This window comes from Rhinopithecus roxellana, chromosome 15, assembly GCF_007565055.1.
Source record: "Rhinopithecus roxellana isolate Shanxi Qingling chromosome 15, ASM756505v1, whole genome shotgun sequence".
NCBI classification, from domain to species: domain Eukaryota; kingdom Metazoa; phylum Chordata; class Mammalia; order Primates; family Cercopithecidae; genus Rhinopithecus; species Rhinopithecus roxellana.
This window is the reverse complement of record NC_044563.1, coordinates 79,242,814-79,264,478: the sequence shown is the minus strand read 5'-3', so window position 1 is coordinate 79,264,478 and position 21,665 is coordinate 79,242,814. Positions and strand designations below refer to the sequence as shown.

The window sequence follows — 21,665 nt, the reverse complement described above, 5'->3', positions numbered from 1 at the left end:
GTAAGGGAAGCTACACAGTGTGCAGCGTCGTTGCTGAGGGATCGCACACTTCCCGTAGATTTTGCTGCTAGTTCTGGTGCACTAACCTGGATGCACTACTGTCTGTAGGGCCTGCACAGGGTCAGCGCTACAGAATTCAGGCCCGGCGTAACTACTTCCCCCTTCAGATCTTCACTTCTTGTTGGAACTGTCCTCTAGACTCTAGCCTCTGCCAGAAATAATTCATTTTGAATACCCTTGTAACTCCCAATTCCTTGATCTCCCATCATTCCCCTGGCAGGGTCAGTCCTCGGCCTTGTCTCCCCCAAATTGCTCCGTTTCTGAATCCAGACTCTGAAATTCGGCTCTGCCTACCTAACCTTAAGTTATCCCATGTGGCCTTACCGTCAGCCTAGTCTTTGACTGCAGGGAAACTTCTCTTCCTGAAGACACCTCTTTTCATCCATTCACGCTGGAAATGATTCAACATCTGCCTGCTGCTGATGCTTTGCTCTCCACCAGGTGTTTTCAAAGTGTGCTTCCCCGCTCCCCCTAGGCTTATAGCATCAGCATCAGGGAACTTGTCAGTAATTCACATTCTTGGGCCCTAACCCAGAACTACTGAATCGGAAACTTGGGGTGAGGGCCGGTCGCGGTGGCTTATGCCTGTAATCTCAACACTTTGGGAAGCAGAGGAGGGCGAATCACCTGAGGTCAGGAGTTGAGGACCAGCCTGGCCAACATGGTGAAACCCTGTCTCTACTAAAAATAGAAAAATTAGCCAGATGTGGTGGCGTGTGCCCATAATCCCAGCTACTTGGGAGACTGAGGCAGGAGACTCGCTTGAACCCAGGAGGTAGAGGTTGCAGTGAGGAGGCCCAGCCAGCTGTGGTTTTATGAGCTCTTCAGGGGATAGTGATGCGCCATCAAATTTGAGAAGCACTGGTCTAGGTCTTAGATCCTCTTGGTTCACTTTCCTCGTTGGATCTCAGGAATGTTCAGCTACACTCTCAGGGCAACTTCTCACTTCACTTGACCTTCCAAGACCTCTCGTTCTGTCAAACCCCAATTTTGGATCAACCCAGGCATCCTTCCCTCATGTGTTCCAAAGCTGGTCAGAGTAGTCTACACTACTATCTGCTTCAACTTCTGGTAACGTCTAAGCCTTCAACAGTTTTGCTTGTGAAACTGCTTCACTGAAGTTCTCCACCACCAAGTAGTCAGCTGGCATCAGAATTTGGCTTGTGTCAAATGGAACTCAACATCTTCCTCTTCAGGACATCCCCAATTTTCATCCTCCCGGTGAATGACACCACCAAGTTAAAGCCTGGAGGCTGCGTGTGCTGGCTCATGCCTGTAATCCCAGCAGTTTAGGAAACTGAGGTGGGCAGATGGCTTGTGCCCAGGCATTTGGGAGCAGCCTGGCAACATGGCGAAACCCTGTCTCTACAAAAAAATACTGCTGGGCACAGTGGCTCACACCTGTAATCCCAGCACTTTGGGAGACTAAGTGGGCAGATCACCTCAGGTCAAGGGTTTGAGACCAGGCTGGCCAACATTGCAAAACCCCATCTCTACTAAAAATATAAAAATTAGTCTGGTGTGGTGGCACGTGTCTGTAGTCCCAGCTACTCGAGAGGCTGAGGCAGGGGAGCTGCTTGAACCCAGGAGGCGGGGGTTGCAGTAAGCCAAGATAGTGCCACTGCACTCCAGCCTGGTCTACAGAGCCAGATTCTGTCTCAAAAAAACAAACAGGCCAGGCATGGTGGTTTACGCCTGTAATCGCAGCACTTTGGGAGGAAGGGTGGGCGGATCACCTGAGGTCAGGATTTCGAGACCAGCCTGGCCAACATGGTGCAACCCCGTCTCTACTAAAAATACAAAAATTAGCCAGGCATGGTGGAGGGTGCCTATAATCTCAACTACTCCGGAGGCTAAGACAGGAGAATCACTGGAACCTGGGAGGCAGAGACTGCAGTGAGCCTGTTGCGCCACTGCACTCCAGCCTGGGCAACAGAGCAAGACTCTTATCTCAAACAAAAACAAACACAAAACAAAAATTAGCTGGGCCTGGTGGCATGTGCCTATAGTCCCAGCTACTTGGGGGACTGAGGCAGGAGGATTGCTTGAGCCTGGGAGGTTGAGGCTGCAGCAATGAGCTGTGTTTGTGCCACTGCACTCTAGCCTGGATAACAAAATGAGACCTTGTCTCAACAACAACAACAAAAAAAGGCCAGGTGCCGTGGCTCACGCCTGTAATCCCAGCACTTTGGGAGGCCGAGGCAGGTGGATCACAAGGTCAGGAGATAGAGACCATCCTGAGATTGTGCCACTGCACCCCAGCCTGCCAGCCTGGGCATGGGCAACAGAGCGAGATTCCATCTCAAAAAAAAAAAAAAAAAGAATAACTCACCCCAAACTTCCAGGCTTTTTTTTTTTTTTTTTTTCCCTTTGAGACGGAGTTTCACTCTGTCGCCCAGGCTGGAGTGCAGTGGTTAGATCTCAGCTCACTGCAACCTCTGCTTCCTGGGTTCAAGTGATTCTCGTGTCTCTGCCTCCTGAGTAGCTGGGATTACAGGTGTGCGCCACCACACCTGGCTAAGTTTTGTGTTTTTAGTAGAGACAGGGTTTCACTGTGTTGGTAATGCTGGTCTCAAACTCCTGACCTCAGGTGATCCACCTGCCTCGGCCTCCCAAGGTGCCGGGATTACAGGCGTAAAACTCCCATGCTGGGCTGGTCAGAGTGCTGGGATTACAGGCATAAGACAATGCACCTGGAACTTGGCTTGTGTCAAATGGAACTCAACATCTTTCCTTTTACTCAACCTCACCCAACATGCACCGCACACAAGTTGTCTTATTCACTGGACTTCTAATATGTTTAAGGGGTCTGTCTCCATTTATTTTTTGAAACAGGGTCTTTCTGTGTCGCCCAGGCTGGAGTGCAGTGGTTGTTCACAGGTGCCAACCTACTATTTATCAGCAAGGGAGCTTTGGAGTTTTTAAAAAAATTTTTTAAACCAGTCAAATTTAGCAGTGGGGGATTGTATACCAACTTTAGTGACACTAATGTTATTAAATTCTAATAACCCACTACCATCAGACCAGCCCAGCATGGTAGTTTTGACCTGCTCCATTTCCGACCTGGGCTGTTTCACCCCTCCATAGACAACCTGGATGGTCCCCTGTCCTGGGAGTTCACCATATTGATGCTAAATTTAGTGTGGACACCCAAACTGCATAATGCCTTACAGTGTAGAACTCCTGGGCTCAAGGGATTCTCCCACCTCAGCCTCCTGAGTAGCTGGGACCACAGGGTACACCATGGCGCCCAGCTGTCTTCCTTTTTTTTTTTGAGACGGAGCCTCACTCAGCTGTTCAAGCTAGAGTGCAGTGGTGCGATCTCCGTTCACTGCAACCACCGTCTCCTGGGTTCAAGCAATTTTCCTGTCTCAGCCTCCTGAGTAGCGGGGATTACAGGCACCCCCCATCATGCCCGGCTAATTTTTGTTTTTTAGTAGAGATGGGGTTTTACTGTGTTGGCCAAGCTAGTCTTAAACTCCTGACCTCACGTGATCTGCCCACCTTGGCTTCCCAAAGTGCTAGGATTACAGGCGTGAGCCACCAGGCCCAGCCCCCTACCCTTTAAAAAAAAAAAATCTCTGTACATAATAGAGACAGGGTCGCGCTATATTGCTCAGGCTGGTCTTGAACTCCTGTGCTCAAGGGATCCTCCTGCCTCAGCCTCAAAAGTGCTGGGATTACAGGCATGGGCCACCACATGCAGCCTATATTTTTTTAAACCCAGAGCATACTTCATTTCAATTCTCCTCCTCTCTTGCTTGGGTTCACATAAAATCTAACTGGTTTCCAAGTGTCTGCTCTATTACACTCCATATATCCTCCATACTCTAGTCTGCTTCTACGAGCTTCAGCATCTTCAGCCCCTCTGCCTGGAATTTACATTTTTCCAATCCTTCCTTACAAATTTTCTATTATATAAGGCTCTGAATTATGAACTAGAAGTAATTTCCATGAAGCTGATGACTTTATCTTGCATATGGTAAGCTCTAAATCAATGTTTATTGAAAGGATGAAATGTCACCCCTTTGTGAAGCCTTCCAGAGTTGTCTCTGAAGAATTAATTCCTCAACTTCAAGATCCTTTGCTCATCCTGTCATCATTTTTGTCTAGCAGTCAGTTGAAAACCAATAATTGAAAAGCTCCTCGGCCAGGGTGCGCTGGCTCACGCCTGTAATCCCAGCACTATGGGAGGCGGAGGCGGGCGGATCACGAGGTCAGCAGATCGAGACCATCCTGGCTAACATGGTGAAACCTGTTCTCTACTAAAAATATAAAAAATTAGCTGGGCATGGTGGTGGGCGCCTGTAGCCCCAGCTACTCGGGAGGCTAAGGCAGGAGAATGGCATGAACCCGGGAGGCGGAGTTTGCAGTGAGCCGAGATAGGGCCACTGCACTCCGGTCTGGGTGACAGAGCGAGACGCCGTCTCAAAAAAAAAAAGGAAAAACTCCTCAAGTGCAGGGATTGTGTTCTATTCATGCCTGACTCTTAATTAACAGATGGTGGTCCTCTATGTATGCTTGTCAAATTAAGTAAAAACCATCAAAACCCAGGCACCCTGAGGTTAAGATGCCGTTTAGTGGTGGGAGTTAGTGCATGGAAGGAGCCCAGGAAGCATGCAGCTAACAGCCTGCTAATTAGTAGTATCAAGCTACCAAATGGGCTCATGGGTAGTTTTCCTTAAAAATCGTAAAAAATGGGCCAGGCATGGGGGCTCATGCCTGTAATCCTGGCACTTTGGGAGGCCGAGGCAGGCAGATCATGAGGTCAGGAGTTTGAGACCAGCCTGAGCAACATGGTGAAATTGTGTCTCTACTAAAGATACAAAAATTAGCCGGGCGTGCTGGTGCGCACCTGTAATCCCAGCTACTCAGGAGGCTGACGCAAGAGAATCGCTTGAACCCAGAGACAGAGGTTGCAGTGAGCTGAGATTGTCCCGCTGCACTCCAGCCTGAGTGACAGAGCAAGACTTTGTCTAAAAAAAAAAAAAAATTGTAAAAAATTCCCTCTATTAAAAATTGTAGCCCAGGTGCAGTGGCTCATGCCTGCAATCCCAACACTTTAGAAGGCCGAAGCAGGTGGATCACTTGAGATCAGGAGTTTAAGACCAGCCTGGCCAACATGTGGCTAACATAGCAAAACCTGGTCTCTACTGAAAATACAAATATTAGCCAGGTGTGTTGGTGCTGACCTGTAGTCCCAGCTACTCGGGAGGCTGAGGCACGAGAATCGCTTGAAACCAGGAGGTAGAGGTTGCAGCGGGCTGAGATCATGCCACCGCACTCACGTCTGGGTGACAGAGCTAGACTGTCTCAAAAAACAGGCCGGGCGCGGTGGCTCAAGCCTGTAATCCCAGCACTTTGGGAGGCCGAGACGGGCAGATCACGAGGTCAGGAGATCGACACCATCCTGGCTAACACGGTGAAACCCCGTCTCTACTAAAAAATACACACAAAAAAACTAGCCGGGCGAGGTGGCGGGCGCCTGCAGTCCCAGCTACTCGAGAGGCTGAGGCAGGAGAATGGCGTAAACCCGGGAGGCGGAGCTTGCAGTGAGCTGAGATCCAGCCACTGCACTCCACTCTGTCTCAAAAACAAACAAACAAAAACTATAGGCCGGACACGGTGGCTCACGCCTGTGATCCCAGCAGGCAGATTGCTTGAGCTCAGGAGTTTGAGACCAGCTTGGGCAACATGGCAAAACCTCTTCTCTACTAAAAATACAAAAAATTAACCAGGCAGGATTGTATGTGACTGTGGTCCCAGCTACCAGGGAGGCTAAGACAGGACAATTACTTGAGCCCGGAAGGCAGAGGTTGAAGTGAGCTGAGATCTTGCCACTGCATTCCAGCCTAGGTAATAGAGCAAGACTCAGTCTCAAAAAAAGAAAAAAGAAAAATTGTAAAAAGCAATTTCTTGTAAAAAACAAAAACTGGGCCGGGCGCGGTGGCTCAAGCCTGTAATCCCAGCACTTTGGGAGGCCGAGGACGGGCAGATCACGAGGTCAGGAGATCAAGACCATCCTGGTGAACACGGTGAAACCCCGTCTCTACTAAAAAATACAAAAAACTAGCCGGGCGAGGTGGCAGGCGTCTGTAGTCCCAGCTACTTGGGAGGCTGAGTCAGGAGAATGGCGTGAACCCGTGAGGCGGAGCTTGCAGTGAGCCAAGATAGCGCCACTGCACTCCAGCTTGGGCAACAGAGCGAGACTCCGTCTCAAAAAAAAAAAAAAAAAAAAAAAAACTGTACAGAGGCTACAAACAATTGCCCCATTTTTGTTGCCTACCCAGTCCTCGAAGGTGGCCATTGCTGTTTGACACCTATATTGATCAAGATGGTTTCTGTTTAGACTTCATATATATATATATGAACATAATTTCTGCCATATTTGGGGTAATTTTGAACACACTGTTCTGCTACTTTTTTTTTTTTTTAATTCCTCAAAATGCATTGTGGTTATCTTTCCTTTTTTTTTTCTTTTTTTTGAGATGGAGTTTCACTCTTGTTGCCCAGGCTGGAGTGCAGTGGCGCCATCTCGGCACACCACAACCTCCACCTCCTGGGTTTGAGTGATTCTCTTGCCTCAGCCTCCCAAGTAGCTGGGATTACAGGCATGCACCACCATGCCCGGCTAATTTTGTATTTTTAGTAGAAACAGGGTTTCTCCATGTTGGTCAGGCTAGTCTCGAACTCTGGACCTCAAGTGATCCACCCACCTCGGCCTCCCAAAGTGCTGGGATTACAGGCATGAGTCGCTGCACCCGGCCTTGTGGATATCTTTCTGTCAGTACATAGAGCATATTAAGTGCTATCCACATACTGCTGACTCTCAGTGGATTTACATTTTCACCTCAGACTTCTCTTCTGAATTCCAGACTTATAACTATCTACTTGACATTGACATAACCACCCTGATGTCTCACAGATTCCCTTTTTTTGTGTGTGAGATGGAGTTTTGCTCTCGTTGCCCAGGGTGGAGTGCAATGGTGCGATCTCAGCTCACCGCAACCTCCGCCTCCTGGGTTCAATCTCAAGCGATTCTCCTGCCTCAGCCTCCCGAATAGGTGGGATTACAGGCATGTGCCACCACCCCCAGCTAATTTTTTTTTTTTTTTTTCAGTAGAGACGGGGTTTCTCCATGTTGGTCAGGCTGGTCTCAAACTCCCGACCTCAGGTGATCCACCCACCTCAGCCTCCCAAAGTGCTGGGATTATAGGTGTGAGCCACTGCGCCTGGCCCCACCGCCTTTTGAGACGGAGTCTTGCTCTGTCACCTAGGCTGGAGTGCAGTGGTGCGATCTCGGCTCGGGGCAACTTCTTCCTCCTGGGTTCAAGCAATTCTCTTGTCTCAGTCTCCTGTGTAGCTGGGATTACAGGTGTCCACCACCACGCCTAGCTAATTTTTGTATTTTTAGTACGGGGTTTCACCCTCTTGGCCAGTCTGGTCTCAAACTCCTGACCTCATGATCCGCCCGCCTCAGCCTCCCAAAGTGCTGGGATTACAAGTGTGAGCCACCGTACCTGGCTAATTTTTGCATTTTTTGTAGAGACAGGGTTTCACCATGTTGGCCAGGCTGGTCTCAAACTCCTGAACTCAAGTGATCCTCCCACCTCAGCCTCCCAAAGTGCTGGGATTATAGGTGTGAGCCACTGTGCCTGGCCTCACAGATTCCTTTTATTTATTTATTTTTAATTGGAGATAGGATCTTGCTCTGTCATTACTCAGGCTGGAGTGCAGTGGCACAATTATGACTCACTGCAGCCTTGACCTCCTGGGCTCAAGCAATCCTCCCACTTCAACCTTGCCAAGTAGCTGGGAGCACAGGCACATGCCACCACGCCCAGCTTATTTCTTTTTTGTAGAGAAGGGGTCTTGACATGTTGCCCAGGCTAGTTTCCAACTCCCGGGCTCAAGTGATCCACCCATCTCTGCCTCCCCAAGTGCTGGGATTACAGGTGTAAGCCATCGTGCCCGCTCTTGTCTCACAGATACTAAACACAGAATGCTCAAACCTGCTACTCCTGCAGGCTTCATCTCCTCACCATTCACCTACTTGCTCAAACCAAAAACCTCAGAGTCATTTTTGTCGTTTCTTCTCCTGCAGTCAATACTATTGACTTGTTTTTTCTACCTCCACGATGCATCATCAAATTGTTCTTCTGTCTCCATCTCTACTGCCACTACTACTTCAACCAGTCTGATTTACTGCAGTCACCTCCTAATGGGTCTTCCTGCTTCCATGTTGGCTTCCCCCGACAACAAGCCACTGTCAATGAATGGCTAATTGTGATTAACAACAATGACAACAACAAACAGGTTAAGTTACTTCAATTACTTTCCACCATACTGGAAAAAAGTCCAAATGCCCTGTTATAGCCTAGAAAAGCCTACGCTGTGCCTCTCCCAGTTTCACCTTGGATCCTTCTGCCCTTGTTTAGTGTATTCTGTCTTCCATGGTCTCATCCCCATTTGCTCAAAAGGCCAAGGTATGTCTCTACCTCCAGGGCTTTGTCCACTCTAACCCCTCTATTAGAATGCTTTTCCTCTGGCCTGGGGTGGTGGCTCACACTTGTAATCCCAACACTTTGGGAGGCTGACATGGGTGCATCGCTTGACCTCAGGGAGGGTACAAGACCAGCCTGGACAACATGGTGAAACCCCGACTCTACTAAAAATACAAAAATTAGCAGGACGTGATGGCACGTGCCTGTGGTCCCAGCTACTCGGGAGACTGAGGCAGGAGAATTGCTTGAACCTGGGAGGTGCAGTGAGCTGGGATTGCAATTCTGCCTAAAAACAGAAAAATAAAGTAATCGATAAGTGAAAACTAGGTGCAAGTACAGGAGTTTATTAGAGAGCAAAGTGGGCAAAGGCAGATTTTTTTCCAAGTCCCATTTTCCCCAAAGGCTGTATTGTTTTGTACTTTCTTTCTGATCTGTTGCATTTTGGGATCCACTTGCAACTTCAACCTGATGTTGGCCAGGTGTGGTGGCTCACACCTGTAATCTAGTACTGTGGGAGGCCGGGGCAAGTGGATTGCCAGAGCTCAGGAGTTTGAGACCAGCCTGGGCCACATGATGAAACCTCATCTCTAGTAAAATACAAAAATTAGCCAGACATGGTGGTGCACGCCTGTAGTCCCAGCTGCTTGGGAGGCTGCGGCAGGAGAATCGCTTGAACCTGGGAGGCGGAAGTTGCAGTGAGCCGAGATTGCTCCATTGCACTCCAGCTGGGGCAACAGAGTGAGACTCCATCTCAAAAAACAAAAACAAAGCAAAAAAAACCCTGATGTTAACAAGAATGTGCACAGTGATAAGGCTGTATACAAAGTGCAGATGAGGTGGACAAATTGAGGTGAAATCAGATGAAAGCAGAGCTTGGGACTCAGGACCCTCTCCTTCCTAGGAGCTGAATAGACTAGGGTTGTAGGAAAGAGGCTTTGGCTGCAGGAGAGCTCTGGGTGGGCCCAGAGCAAATGACCTGACCTGGTCTCCCTTACCCACTCCTTCAGTGGCTATCACTTAGAAATCAGTATCCAGGTCGGGTGCGGTGGCTCACGCTTGTGATCCCAGCACTTTAGGAGGCTGAGGCAGGTGGATCACCTGAGGTCAGGAGTTTGAGACCAGCCTGAGTAATACGGTGAAACCCTATCTCTACTAAAAATACAAAAAAATTAGCCAGATGTGGTGGTGGATGCCTGTAATCTCAGCTACTCGGAGTGTGAGGCAGGAGAATGGCTTGAACTCGGGAGGTGGAGGTTGCAGTGAGCAGAGATTGCGCCATTGCACTCCAGCCTGGGCAACAAGAGCAAAACTCCATCGCAAAAAAAAATTAGCCGGGGCGCCGGGCGCAGTGGCTCATGCCTGTAATCCCAGCACTTTGAGAGGCCAAGGCGGGTGGATCAGAAGGTCAGGAGATCGAGACCATCCTGGCTAACACAGTGAAACCCGTCTCTACTAAAAATACAAAAAATTAGCCGGGCATGGTGGTGCGTACCTGTAGTCCCAGCTACTCGGAGGCTGAGGCAGGAGAATGGCGTGAACTCAGGAGGCGGAGCTTGCAGCGAGCCGAGATGGTGCCACTGCACTCCAGCCTGGGCGACAAAGCAAGACTCCGTCTCAAAAAAAAAAAAAAAAAAAAAAAATTAGCCGGGTGTGGTGGTACGCACCTGTAGTCCTAGCTCCTTGGGAGGCTGAGGTGGGAGGATTGCCTGAGCCCAAGGAGTTCGAGGCTGTAGTCAGCTCACACTTGTAATCCAGCACTTTTGGAAGGAGCAATTGGACATCTACAAGCCAAAAATGAACGCTGACCATACAAAAATTAACTCAAGAGGCCAGGCGTGGTGGCTCACGCCTGTAATTCCAGCACTTTGGGAGGCCAAGGCGGGTGGATCATCTGAGGTCAGGAATTGGAGACCAGCCTGGCCAACATGGTGAAATCCTGTCTCTACTAAAAATACAAAAATTAGCTGGGCCTTGTGGTGCATGCCTGTAATCCCAGCTACTAGGGGAGCTGAGGCAGGAGGATCGCTTGAACCTGGGAGGCGAAGGTTGCAGTGAGCCGAGATTGTGCTACTGCACTCCAGCCTGGTCAACAATGCGAGACTCTATCTCAAAAAAAAAAGAAAAAAAAAAGTCACCTGCCGGGTGCAGTGGCTCACACTTGTAATCCCAGCACTTTGGGAGGCCAAGGCGGGCGGATCACCTGAGGTCAGGAGTTCGAGATCAGCCTGACCAACATGGAGAAACCCCATCTCTACTAAAAAAATACAAAAAATTAGCCAGGCGTGGTGGTTAAGGAGTATCAATTGAATGAATGTGTGAGGCTTACAGAATTGGCTGTTACAAACTGGCATCTCCCAGGATAATTTTTAAAGATGGAGTCTTGCTGTTGCCCAGGCTGGAGTGCAGTGGTGTGATCATGGCTGACTGCAGCCTTAACCGCCCGTGCTCAAGGGATCCTCCTGCCTCAGCCTCCCAAAGTGCTGGATTACAGGTGTGAGCCACTACACCCAGCCAAGATTATCTTCATAATTCAGGAAAATGGAAATTGCTCCAAGATGCTTTAGAAGGCTGTGCATTTTCCTCCTTTGAGGAAAGAAAATTACGGACTCCCTTTGCTGCACAGCAGGCACCTGCCCCATTGCCTCAGGAGCATCTGTAAGCTGAAGGTGTCCCATCTCCAACGTTGGAGTTGATCTCCACCTCCACCCTTAACCCCATCCTTAGAGACCCCACCTCCATAGACACACACAGAAGGCTACTGAGGGTAAATTTAATAAAGCATTAGCTGGCTCCTGCTTCTTGGGGTTAAAGATCAAAGAGGAAGGGCATCACATCTGTAAGAAAAGGAGAGAGTTCAGGAGTTTATGCTTCACAATTGCTGTTTCCTAGGCCTGGGATGCTCTCTCATAGCAGGTGATCTGCTTCTTTCACACAAGGCTCAAGTGCTGCCTCTTCTCTGAAGCCTCCCTGCACTGCTCCAGGGAAAGTACAAGTACTCTTTGCACATAACCTCTATTAGTGTGCTTCTCATGTTGTGTGCTCACTATTGCCTAGGCTGCTGGGCTTGGCAAGGCCGGCTGCCCCTTAGTTGTTTGCCCATGGATTCCTGGCACATCACGTCCCACATTGGTGGGGGAGGTCTCACCTCAGGCAGGCATCACCTGAGGGTCTCAGATCACTGCTAATCCCTGTTTCCTATAGAAGATGCCCCCCTGACCCCCCACCATGGTGTGACCCAGGCTTCCACACTCAGTTTTGGGTCAGGATCCTCAGGTCTCCTCCCCTTGGGCCCACACACAAGTCTTCACACCTGGCTGGCTCATGCACTGCTGGATACTTTCCAGCCGAGTGGAAGCCAAGGCGCGAGCCTCCTCCGCAAAGCGGCGGTGTCCCTCCTCCGTCAACTTCCAGAGGCAAGATCGAGGCCGTGTGCTGGCCCCGGCCTGCATGCTGACAGGCACTTTCTCAAAGCTGTCTCGAAAACAGAGATTGTGACGGACAGTATTCTTCCAGCCTTCTGGGGCTGTCCGGAAAAAGGGGAAGTGTTTTCTGTGGACAGGGAGGAGAGGTAAGGAAAGGCATGTTATGTCTCGGGAATGCCCTTCTCTGGAGCATGTTCTACCCAGGGGCCAGGAACTTCAGCCCCTCTACAGGGGGATAGTAGCAAGTTGGCCTGGAGTTGCTCTTTGCTGACTGAGCACGTGGCAAAGCGTCCACGTGGTGTGTGGCTCACCTGAACCCTCCCTCCCTCTGAGGGCCAGGGCTTGGACCACAGCATGAACAAAGCAGAATCAGGCCAAGCATCTCCCATAAGAGGAATCTTGATCAAGGACGGAAACCACTTAAAAATGCCTATTCTGAGACATTAGGCACTTTTCCTAACGCTGGGAAAGGGCCCAACAAACTCCCTTCCTCACACTCATGTGAGCAGGACTTTCTGAGCTAAATGGAAAACCCTTCTCAACTGGGTTCCCTGCGCCCCTGGGGGTGCAGGGAGCTGTGCCAGGCAGTCCAGTCCTAGCAGAAGCAGGTGGGAACTGTTGGGGAAACCTGACTTTAGACTGGCTGATCTTCAAAGGATGGTGGAAAACTGTTACCTGACTCAAGTGAATTTATGTTTTAAAGGAGAACTATACCCAAAGAGCACTGAAAACTAGTTAAAAAGAAAAAAAAAGAAAAAGAAAAAAAGAACTAAAGTCATAAAAAGGTTGGAGGGTTCTTTAGATGTGAAAAGGGGTGGGAATGGCTATGTTCCTGTACACATGTGGGCACAAATGTGCCTGGGAAAAGGGAACTGGGAACATACTCGTCCTCTCAGACCCAGATAGGGAAACCAGGTCAGCAACCCAGGGCCTGGGATGGATTGGAAGGCATCAGCCCAGGGCCCTGGCCCCCACTTCCCCCTCCTCACAGGGCCCCCGGCACATACCGAGTGAAACTGTAGATCTGTTGCACGTTGAGGCCACAGGGGGAACTGTTTCTTAATGCCAGGGCAATTAGGTGGAAGTAATTGAGAGGGGGCCGGGACCAGAGCCTCCCCGCCTGGCTGCTGGCTTGCCGAAGCCTCCGACTCTGGAGGGGGGCCCTTTTGTGAGGGGATGGGAGAGCCACAGAGGAGCTGTCTTCCTGGTCCTCAGCCTCCTCCTCTTCTGTGAGCTAGAGGAGCACAGAGTAGGAACTGGTCCTGACTCCTCAGCCTCTACTCCAGGGTGCAGTGGCAGGAAGGGGGGGTGGTCTAAGGCCACCATCTGGGCTTCTCCCCAACCCAAGCATGTAGGTAATTTCTGAACCCGTTCACCTTTTGCTATGGCTAAGAGAGCAGAACTGTGATGGCTCTTCCCCATGCCCCTCGCCTACTGCCCAAGTCCGGCTCCCACCCCCAGAGATTCATACCTCCCAAGTGCTGGGGGAAAAGGCAAAGCGCTTCCGAGGGGGAGACCACTTGCTGGAGGACCGGGACAGTGATTCCACCCCTGTGGCTTCTGAGCAGCTGGCATCTTCCTCCTTCTGTGGTGGCTGAGATAAGGGGAGTGTGCTTGTCAGATCCTCCCTCTTCCTAGGTCCTGAGACCTCCAGCTTTCCAGGGGGATACACGATGTTGGGGTTTACCCACATCCAGAGGTTGGGTTCATAATCTGGACCTGTGCAGAACAAAAGGAGATTGTGTGCCGCAGCCCACTGGCTTTGGGTGCCCCTGGTCTCCAGCCCAGGTCACAGAAACAGGTCAGAGAACTCAATACTTACCATCCTTATCAGGGTTGGGTTTTTTCTCGAGGGGTAATTTTGGTGGCTTAACAATTCGGAGTTTATACCTGGCAACTGGCAAAAAGAAAGAGAGAGTCAAAACATCCTAGGATATCCCTTTGTGACCCTAGGATCCTAGGCCTTAAGGCTTCTCTGGGAGAAGGTATTGTGGGCCCTGCCTGGGGAGTTAACATCACATTCTACTTCTACTGGTTTTCCCTTTACCTCTCTGACCTCATTCCCCTCTGCATTCTTTTTTTCTCACTCTACATATACTGTCCCTGAATGATCTCATGCATGCCTGTGGCTTCAGTTAACATCTATAAAAAAATGTAGAGCTCTCAAATCTTCACCTCTAGCCTAGCATTCTGTGCTAGCCCTTAAGGAGAACTACTTACTGGATATCTTTACTTGGGTAGCCCACAGGCACTTCAAATGGCTTCTAAAACTGAATTCCATCTTGTTGCTCTTCCTCCTGTATTCTTGTTTTTTTTCTGAGACAGGGTCTTGCTGTGTTGCACAGGCTGGAGTGCAGTGGTGTGCTCAAGAGATTCTCCCACCTCAGCCTCCCAAGTAGCTGGAACTACAGGTGCACGCCACTATGCCCCATTAATTTTTGCATTTTTTTTTTTTTCAGATGGAGTCTTGCTCTGTCACCCAGGCTGGAGTGTAGTGGCGTGATCTTGGCTCACTGCAACCTCTGCCTCCCAGGTTCAAGTGATTCTCCTGCCTCAGCCTCCCGAGTAGCTGAGATTACAGGTGCCTGCCACCACGCCCGGGTAATTTTATATTTTTAGTAGAGCTTTCACCATATTGGCCAGGCTGGTGTCGAACTCCTGACCTCATGATCCAGCCGCCTCAGCCTCCCAAAGTGCTGGGATTACGGGTGTGAGCCACCGCGCCCGGCCTAATTTTTGTATTTTTTGTATAGATGAGGGTCTCACTATGTTGTTGCCCGGGCTGGTCTTGAACCCCTGGGCTCAAACAATCCTCCTATTCAGGCTCCCAAAATGTTGGGATTACAGGCGTGAACCACCATGCCTGGCCTTCCTGTATTCTTTGTCTCAGCAAGTGGCACCACCATTAACTGGTTGTTCAGGACAAAAACTATTTTTGCCCCCTCACTGTCCCTATGAGTGTCATTATATTACAGATGAATCTAGGCTTTTGTTTGGGAAATGACATCCTTATTGCTTAATTAGAGAGGATGCCTATTATGTTGCTAATATTCAACATAGTACTCAAAAAAGGAAAAAGTAGCAAAAGATATAAACATAGGGTTTTTTTTTTTGAGACACGGTCTTGCTTGGTTGCCCATGCTGGAGTGCAGTGGTGTGACACTGGCTCACTGCAATCTCCACCTCCCAGCTCAAGCAATCCTCCCATCTCAGCTCTTAAATAAAGAACTTAAAAGACTTGAACAAAGACTTATAATACATACTCTTAAGATGCCAGTTACCCTAAAATGAATCTATAAGTTTTATGCACATATTATAGTACAAATATTAAAGTTTGGCCAGGTGTGGTGGCTGATACCTGTAATCCCAGCACTTTGGGAGGCCAAGGCAGGTGGATTACTTGAGGTCAGGAGTTCAAGATCAGCCTGGCCAACATGGCGAAACCCTATCTCTACTAAAAGTACAAAAAATTAGCCGGGTGTGGTGGCACTTACCTGTAGTTCCAGCCACTTGGGAGGCTGAGGCAGGAGAATCACTTGAACCTGGGAGGCGGAGGTTGCAGTGAGCTGAGATCATGCCACTGTACTCCAGCCTAGGTGACAGAGCAAGACTCTGTCTTAAAAAAAAGTTCAAACATAGTAAAAATCACCATAAGAAAAAAAAAAAAAAATCAATAGACAGCAAAACTTCAACCCAAATATTTCTTTCTTTCTTTTTTTTTTTTGAGACAGAGTCTTGCTCTGTCGCCCAGGCTGGAGTGCAGTGGCGCCATCTCAGCTCACTGAAAGCTCCACCTCCCGGGTTCACACCATTCTCCTGCCTCAGCCTCCCGAGTAGCTGGGACTACAGGCACCTGCCACCATGCCCAGCTAATTTTTTTTGTATTTTTGTAGAGACTGGGTTTCACCATATTAGCCAGGATGGTCTCGATCTCCTGACCTTGTGATCCGCCCGCCTTGGCCTCCCATAGTGCTGGGATTACAGGCATGAGCCACCGCAGCTGGCCTCAACCCAAATTTCTCAGTTCTCTAATATATACAGAGCTCCTACAAATCAATATGTAAAATGTCAACACAAACTTACAAATGGGCAAATGATATGAATCAGCATTCACACGGAGGGGATAATTGAATGGCTAACAAGATGATCAGTATTATTAATAAGAAAAACACTGTAAGATAACGAGATAATCAGATTGACTAGAGTTATAAAGATAATACCAAGTGTTGAGAAACATGCAAAGAAACAGAATCGCTTATTATACTGCAGTTCTGAGTATCAACTGGAGCAGTCCTTGTTAAGAGCAATGAGGCAGGACTACAATTTACCTTACTGTTTGCTCCTGGATGTATATTTTCAAGTTAATACAGGAACTTATATACTAATCAATCTCCACTGTTACTATCATCTACTGACCTCCTGTTTTAGCTCCTGACTTACTGTCACTCTCCAACACTACTCCTGCCTTAAATCTTGGTTGCTGGCCAGGTGTGGTGGCTCATGCCTATAATCCCAGCACTTTAAGAGGCTTAGGCAGGGCAGATTGCTTGGGCCCAGGAGTTTGAAATCAGCCTGGGCAACATGGTGAAACCCCATCTCTACAAAAAATACAAAGATAATAGTCTAGCCGAGTGTGGTGGTGTGAGCCTGTAGTCCCAGCTACTCAGGAGGCTAAAGTGGGAGGATGGCTCGAGAGGGAAAGGGGAGGTTGCAGTGAGCCAAGCTCACGCTACTGCACTCTAGCTTGGGCAACAAAGCCAGACCTTGTTTAGAAAACAAAAACATGATCTTTGCTGTTTATTGAACTCTTCTCCAGCGAGTCTGACTTCTACTCTACTGTAGACACTCCCTCAGTCATAACCTAAATCAACAATTGCAACCTCTCCGTAACCTCATTTATGTACCACATAAAAATGCACCACCTTGTGTCTTTCTGGCTAACTCCCTCAACCCCAACTATGATCCCACTGAGATCACCAGTCCACTGAATTATGGTTTTGGCTCACTCGTTTGGCAGAGGTGGATTTAGTCAGGGTTGTGGTTTGGCCAACAAAGTGCTCCAAAGCCACAGACGATCCAGGGAACCTGCGTAATATTTGACCATGGGATTCAAGTTAGTTGAATAAGGGTAGACACATCAAGTGATTGAAACAGTGAAAAGGTAGGATCAATGGACTGCTGATCTCATTGCGACCCAAGGATAGCACCTCTGGATGTCTGTGTCTCGCTTTGGCACAGATCCCCCACGCTTTTTAAAGGACACTGTTCCACAAATCTTCCCCTCTCTGTCCTGTGTCACTGATTTTTTGTCTTTGTTGGGTCATTCTCATCAGCCTGCAAACATGCCGTTAATTCTCCCATTTCAGGGACCAGGTGCAGTGGCTTATGCTTGTAATCCCAGCCTGCTTTAAAAAGCTGAGGCAGGAGGATCACTTGAGCCCAGGAGTTCAAGCCTGCTCAAGGCTGCAGTGAGCTGTGCTGGTGCCACTGCACTCCAGCCTGGGCACCAGATAGAGACCCTGTCTCTAAAAGAGAGAGAGAGAAGAAAAGAAAGAAAAACTTAAAAATTATACCATCTTATTTCCTGTTGAAGCATAATAACACATTGCCTCTACTTCCCCACCTTCCATTCTTAAACGCCCTTCAGTCAGGTTTTACATTCTACCACTTACTAAAACCACTAGCCAGGGACCTCTGCTTAGTTAAGTCCAATCATCACTTACATTCCACTCATCTAACCACTCCCTCCTTGAAAGGCTTTTACCACTTGGTTTCCAGGACACCACAGACCCCCTACTTTTGATTCTCAATGGTCTTTTTTGCTAGTTATCGCTCTTCTCTCCAATCTCTTTACAATGGACTGCCCCCAGGGCTCATTCTTGTTCCTCCTCTATTACTCCTTAAATTCCACCCATAGACCAAAAGACCCAAAATTTACATCTGCAGTCCCCACCTCTCTCCAGAACTCCAGGCTCAGGTATCCAACCGCAGACTCAACACTTCTACTTGGATGTCTAAGGATCTCTCAGCTCAGCATATCCAGAACAGAATTCCTGATTTTCTTTCCTAAACCTGTATCCCACTTGCAGTACAAGGCAACTCCATCCTTCCACTAGGTCAAAACACTTTGAAAGGTTCATACTCAGTTGTCTGTCTTATACTACATATCCAATCCATCAGCATAGCTAGCTGGTTCTCCTGCTACTACCCTGGCCCAATCTACCATCATCTCTTGTCTGGATTACTACTGCAGCCTCCTAGTCTCTGTACATCCAAAGTCTACCCTCAACACAACAGCCAGAGTGATCTTTTCAAATACAGATCATGCAGGACTAGCCACATAATTTGTAGGGTCCAGTAAAGAAAACATGAGGCTCTTCGTTGAAAAATTACTAAAAATTTCAAGACAGTGATAGCAGTGTATTAAACCAAACACAGGCACCTAGGCAACTGCACGGGTCACACATTCATGAAGCAGACCCTGAGAGCAAGTCACTCCTCTGCTCAATTTGGGAAGTAGGAGGATTGCTTGAGTCCAGGAGTTCGAGACCAGCCTGGGCAACATAGGGAGATCCCCATCTCTACAAATACTAAAAAAGTTAGCCAGTGTGGTGGCCCGTGCCTGTGGTTGCAGCTACTTTGGGGACTGAGGTGGGAGCATTGCTTGAGCCTGGAGGTAATTGTGCCACCGCACTCCAGCCTGAGCAAGAGCAAGAGCCCATCTCAAACAAAACCTTAAAACCAACCCTCATCTGACTCAAAGTCAACCCTAAAGTCTTTAGAGGACAGTCATTCCTGCTCTCAACCACACCCTTTGGAGCTCTTTATTTACTGTCATTCAGCCTTACTGACCTCCTTACCACTTTCCCTTCAAGTACCCTCTAGGCTCACTCCTCCCCTCCCATCAACTCTTTGCTCAAATACTATGTTCCTAATTGAGTTCAACCCCACAATCTTATTTAAAACTGTAGCTGTGGCCGGGCGTGGTGGCTCACACCTGTAATCCCAGCACTTTGGGAGGCTGAGGCAAGTAGATCACTTGAGGCCAGGAGTTTGAGACCAGCCTGGTCAACATGGTGAAACTGTCTCTACTAAAAATACAAAAATTAGGTGGGCATGGTGATGCATGCCTGTAATCCCAGCTACTGGTGAGGCTGGGGCACAAGAATTGCTTGAACCTGGGTGGCAGAGGGTACAGTGAGCTGAGATTGCGCTACTGTACTCCAGCCTGGGCGACAGAGTGAGACTCCATGTCAAAAAAAAAAAAAAAAATGCCGGGCGCCGTGGCTCACACCTGTAATCCCAGCACTTTGGGAGGCTGAGACGGCGGATCACGGTCAGGAGTTCGAGACCAGCCTGGCCAACAGAGTGAAACCCTATCTCTACTAAAAATACAAAAATTAACCGGGCATGGGGGCACGTGCCTGTAGTCCCAGTTACTCAGCAGGCTGAGGCAGGAGAATCCCTTGAACCCAGGAGGCAGAGGTTGTGGTGAACCAAGACTGCACCACTGAACTCCAGCCTGGGCAACAGGGCCAGGCTCCATCTCAAAAAACAAAAATAAATAAACAAAAACAAACTGTAGCTGCTACCATACCCTTCCCCTATTCCTGAGTCTCCTCCTGTTCTTTCTCCATTGCAGATGATCACTTTATAGCATACTATATGGCCTACTCATTTATTATACTTATGTGGATTATCTATCTGCCCCCAGTAGAATGTAAAGTTCCTTGTCTGTTCTGTTCACTGCGTATCATGAGTTTCTAGAACAGTGCCAGGTCAGTTGGAGGTGCTCAATACATATTTCTTGAATGAAGAAACAAGAATGTTCATTAGCATTAATTATGGTGGCAAAGAGTTGGAAGCAATCTAGGTGTAAAGAAAATTAAAATGTAAAAGGTGGGACACCCAGCAGATAGAATAGTAACAACAATCAGAAATAATGAACCAGGCCTGAATTTAGCAACGCAAAACAACAGCTCTCAAAAACAATGAGTGGAGAAAACAGACGTTAAATGGATTAGGGTTGGTTATGGGAGTAGCGGAGGTAATGGAAGGAGGGACAGAGACTTAAGGGGCAAAAGGAAGAGTTAAGGCCGGGGGCGGTGGCTCAGGCCTGTAATCCCAGCACTTTTGGAAGGCCAACATGAGCAACATGGTGAAACTCCACCTCTACTAAAAATAAAAAAACTAACAGGGCGTGGTGGCGCACGCCTGCAATCCAGACTACTCAGGAAGCTGCGGTGGGAGAATCGCTTGAACGCGGGAGGCGGAGGTTGCAGTGAGCTGACACTCTAGCCTGGGAGACAGAGCAAGACTCCGTCTCAAAAACAATAAATTTGGGGAAAAAAAAAGTTAATCCAAGAGCCTTGCAGGCAAAAAGGTACCATGAATGTGGGGAGTAATTGCCTCAACTCTCCACACTTGAGGTCCAAAGAAGAAAAAGAAAGCCTAAAAGATCGCGATGGTCAACCAAGCATTTGGCAAGTAGGGAGCACTTCTAGGTGTCAGACAGTATGTTAAGAGGTGAGAATACAGCCATGGATAAAACGATGAGGCCTGTTTTTTTAAGAGACGGAAAAGTAACTGAAATATACAGTATAGCAAATGGCGACCAGCGCCAAGAAGACCCAGAAGAGGCCTTGGAATGTTCTGGGAGCCTGGCTGGTGACGTAGACTGGAAAGCCTCCGTTTTTAGGTAAGACCAGCTGCCTTCGGGAAGCTTCCAATTGAGTCAGGCGCGAACCGCCCCCGCCCCACCACTCCCAAGTGGAGTTCACGAGTGGGGGTGGAGTGGGGGCTGCGGAGCTAAGCCCGGGGGGCTCGGCCCCCGCAAGCCTCCCCGGGAGGCGGGGGCGAAGGCCGGGGAGCCGCCCGGCCCCGGGGTCCCGCGAGCCCCTAGGCCACCCCGCCGCCACGCCCAGCCCCCACCTCACCCCACCCGCTACTCACGTTTCTGCTCGGCTAAGGAGAGGTGAGATGTGGTGAAGGCCAGAAAGAGCTCGTTCCCCATGTCCCAGTCCAGCAGTCCCGGGACCTGGCCATGGAGGCTGGCCCAGAAGTCGAGGTGTTGGAGCTTCACGTCCACCTTCGGGGCGGGCAGAGTCGCGGCGGCGCGGAGTGGGAGCGCGGCGGCTGAGGAGCGACCCTCACAGGCGCCTTCTCAAATGCGCCGGCTCCGATTGAGTTAGCTTGGCGGCAGCTCAGGTGTGGAGTGGTCCATTTGACGCCTTTAATCTCCTCAGGACCGCGCCAAGGAACGCTTAGGAAGACCCTCCTTGATCTTGCCCTTACATGCTGGGGGTCGAGGACCTGGGGATCCGGAAGGGACCCCAGACCATCTTCCGCATCCTCGTTTGCCCAAGCCCCTTATTTCATTGAAAAGGCGCCATGGTCACGTGATCGTATTTTTTTTTTTAATAGTTTTGCTTTAACATTAATCCTTTCTACCATAATTGTAGTTACTTTATAAAAGTTATGAAAGGTTTATGGCTTATCCACGATCACATCTGTAGTAGATGGTGGAGATGGAGTTAGACTGGATGGTGATTTGATGAAAAAATTTTTTGTTGTTTTTCGGCCGGACGCGGTCGTTCACGCCTGTAATCCCAGCCCTTTGGGAGGCCGAGGTGGGCGGATCACCTGAGGTCAGAAGTTTGAGACCAGCCTGGCCAATGGT

At 49.1% G+C, this 21,665-nt stretch overlaps 1 protein-coding gene across 1 annotated transcript; it reads right to left on the bottom strand.

The window, feature by feature from the left end:
• Positions 1-11,323: 11,323 nt before the first annotated feature.
• On the bottom strand, positions 11,324-21,211 carry FOXR1 (forkhead box R1). Its single transcript, XM_030918815.1, has 6 exons — positions 20,939-21,211; positions 13,809-13,883; positions 13,458-13,705; positions 12,994-13,220; positions 11,875-12,113; positions 11,324-11,398 (listed from the first exon to the last, which is right to left on the bottom strand). The coding sequence occupies exons 1-6, from the start codon at positions 20,997-20,999 to the stop codon at positions 11,370-11,372; spliced, it is 879 nt and encodes a 292-aa protein (XP_030774675.1). The 5' UTR covers positions 21,000-21,211; the 3' UTR covers positions 11,324-11,369.
• Between the last annotated feature and the right edge of the window lie 454 nt (positions 21,212-21,665).